Here is a 2,631-nt window from a genome sequence, read left to right as displayed (position 1 = left end):
TGGGGGGGGGTGTAGTGAGGGGGGGTGGGGGGGTCTGATAATGATGAGGAATATCAAACATAATGCGGCCCAAGTAGCTGCCCCGTCCAATTTGTCCTCGTCGCGCGCTGATCGCTTCCTCCGTGTCCCAACAAACGCCGCAAGGACGGCGAGGCGTGCCGACACGGGGAATACAAATGACGACGTGTTGGAAGAGAAGGGAGCGAAAATGTGTGATTAAAGGTGTGTGTGGGGGGGGGGGGGGGGGGGGGGGGGGGGGAACCAAGACGGACCAAGTGGAAGGCTCAGTGAAGATTCCTTCACGCAGCTTTGCCAACACCTCATATCAGGCAGTGAAAAACTTGGTGACAAATTATTAACCTGAATAGCATCATTGCTTACATTATTTTTGAAATTATTGTTACCAACCCCCCCCCCAAAAAAAAACAATCCAATGCTGTTAAAAGTTGTGTTTTTCGTGTTCATTCAAATATGACTTGGGCAACTATGTTATGAGGCGAAAAATCTTCTCTAATATTGAAAATCTAATTTTATCTTTGAGAAAAAAAACTGTTGTCATGTTTCACAAATAAAATCCGATTTCCTCAAGGAAAAATTTGCAACCTTGACAAGAACAAAGATGCCTTTTCTCGTCGTAAAAAATTTGCAAACTTATGAGAACAAAAACCACATCGCAAGTATATTCTATTCGAGCCATCGTGACACCATGTTAGAAAGTCCCTTTTTTTTCAAATTGCATTTCATAAATTCAACAATATTCTTAGAAATATTGTGAATTTAGTCACACACACACACACACACACACACAAAAAAAGGACATCTTTTGTTGGTGAACTATTTTAACCCTTTTCTGCACCCTGTAACATGATAAACCGTCCTCTGGAGTAACCGCTGTCCCTGAAAGGGTTCATGAGCACATTAAATGAGACGGCCGGGAAGAAACTCAATCATATTTCGGAGCAGAGGCAGCGAGCGCTTCAATGTTATTTATTTTGGCCAATTGGCAAGTGGAGGAGAAAAAATAATAACGTGAATAAAATTCAATCGTGATCCACTGTAAATCTTTGGCCTGACTTGAGGCCGCGCGAGATAAATATGCTCTCTTAGGGCCCCGACGACGCACGTTTACCGAAATTTAGGTTATGCGGCTTATGGTCATCTGAGCGAGGGCAGCGACGGGGTGGCGAGCACGTGTGTCAGGAGTGTGCGCTTGCGTTGGAGCGGTCGCACTCGATGAGCCGCTCTTATGGGGGATCGCATGCTCCGGGGGGGCGGGTCCCACGCCTTCCCTGACACATGTTCATTTGCGCGTGGCTGACGACGCGTGGCGTTGACGGTCGCTACTCACACGTGGAGAGGGGGCACGGGAGAAGGCTCGTAGATGTAGCGACCTTGCGCGTGTCTGTCATCGATGGGCACCGGAGGGTGAAAGGCCGGGAAGAACTGTGGTGCGGCTGTAAAAAAATAAAAACAGACCAAAAAAAAAAAACGTTACGGGTGCTCTTACACCACACCAAAAGAGTGTTCCAGCAACACGTTTGCACAACACGTCTTGTCACGCCCGATTCGCACAGTAGAAACATTTTTAGTGAGCTACTAGACAATTTCTTTGGATACAAAATTCACACAAAATACCCATTTTCCTCAAAATGTCACCGCTCACTTATTACACACACACACACACACACACACACACACACACACACACACACACACACACACACACACACGCACACACACACACACACACACACCTACGATTGCACTCGACACCGCCGTGTTAAAAGCGTGCCTGTGCGTGTCCGTGAGGTGACAGACAAGGTGCGACGAGCCTCCGAACCGCCGGGCAGGTCGGCTCGTCCAACTTGGAAGGAGTTCAAGAGCAACAACAAACGACGACATTCCAGCTTTACTTTAAAACACACAAACACGCGACTTCACTCTCGCATGCCGAGCGCACGTGCGCCGAGCTGCGGCAGCCTGAGGGCAAACGCATGTGTCAACATCTGCATACCTTCGCGCGGCAAGGCTCTGGTGCCATCTGTGCGCTTGTGTTTTTTTTTGGGGGGGGGGATTTTTTTTTTTTTTTATTTTGTTGGCAATGGAAAACATCTGGCGGCACGCGGCACCATGGCAGGTGGCCGAGCGCTCAACAAGCGAGGCTTTATAAGGACGAGGAGAAGAAGGAGAAGGTAGGAGGAGGCGCGCGCGCGCGCTCGGGTCGGTTGACCTCATCGCTGGACTATTTCACGAGATCCTGCGCCACTCACAAAATGTACCGCACGCGCACCAAAAAAAATCATTCGGACGGAAGCAAAGTCTTTCTCCAGTAAGCCGAACTTTGAAAGCCTAACTTGGAATCCTTGTTTGAAGGCCGAAACCCGAACTGGACTGCGTTACCCAGAATGCCTCCAAGTATTTGTTCCTCCTTCCGTCCTGCGGCTGCGGCCCGTGTGGTTTACTCGAGCGGGCTCCCAAGTTGACTTAAGCCGAGCTCTGTCTAAACACAGCCCGGGCTGCCTCTTTCACACCGGCGCGGCCTTCCATTAGTGAGGCAAACAGCCGCGTGTCACCGGGGGGAATGTACACACTCAAGGGTGGGGGCAAAGTGGTGTGGTGGTGAGTGGGTAG

General features: G+C 49.7%; 1 protein-coding gene across 4 annotated transcripts in view; it reads right to left on the bottom strand.

Annotated features, from left to right (window-relative positions):
- gli3 (GLI family zinc finger 3) overlaps positions 1–2,631 on the bottom strand; it is an 83,810-nt gene that overhangs the window by 30,310 nt on the left and 50,869 nt on the right. For all 4 annotated transcript variants that reach the window (XM_019875000.1, XM_019874990.1, XM_019875008.1 and 1 more), the window contains one exon: positions 1,349–1,454. In XM_019875000.1, coding sequence (XP_019730559.1) covers positions 1,349–1,454 — 106 coding nt within the window. The remainder of the gene's footprint in view (positions 1–1,348; positions 1,455–2,631) is intronic.

The sequence above is a fragment of the Hippocampus comes genome, unplaced genomic scaffold (genome assembly GCF_001891065.2).
Source record: "Hippocampus comes isolate QL1 unplaced genomic scaffold, H_comes_QL1_v1.1 scaffold25, whole genome shotgun sequence".
Taxonomy (NCBI): Eukaryota; Metazoa; Chordata; class Actinopteri; order Syngnathiformes; family Syngnathidae; genus Hippocampus; species Hippocampus comes.
This window is presented reverse-complemented; position numbering and strand designations above follow the sequence as displayed.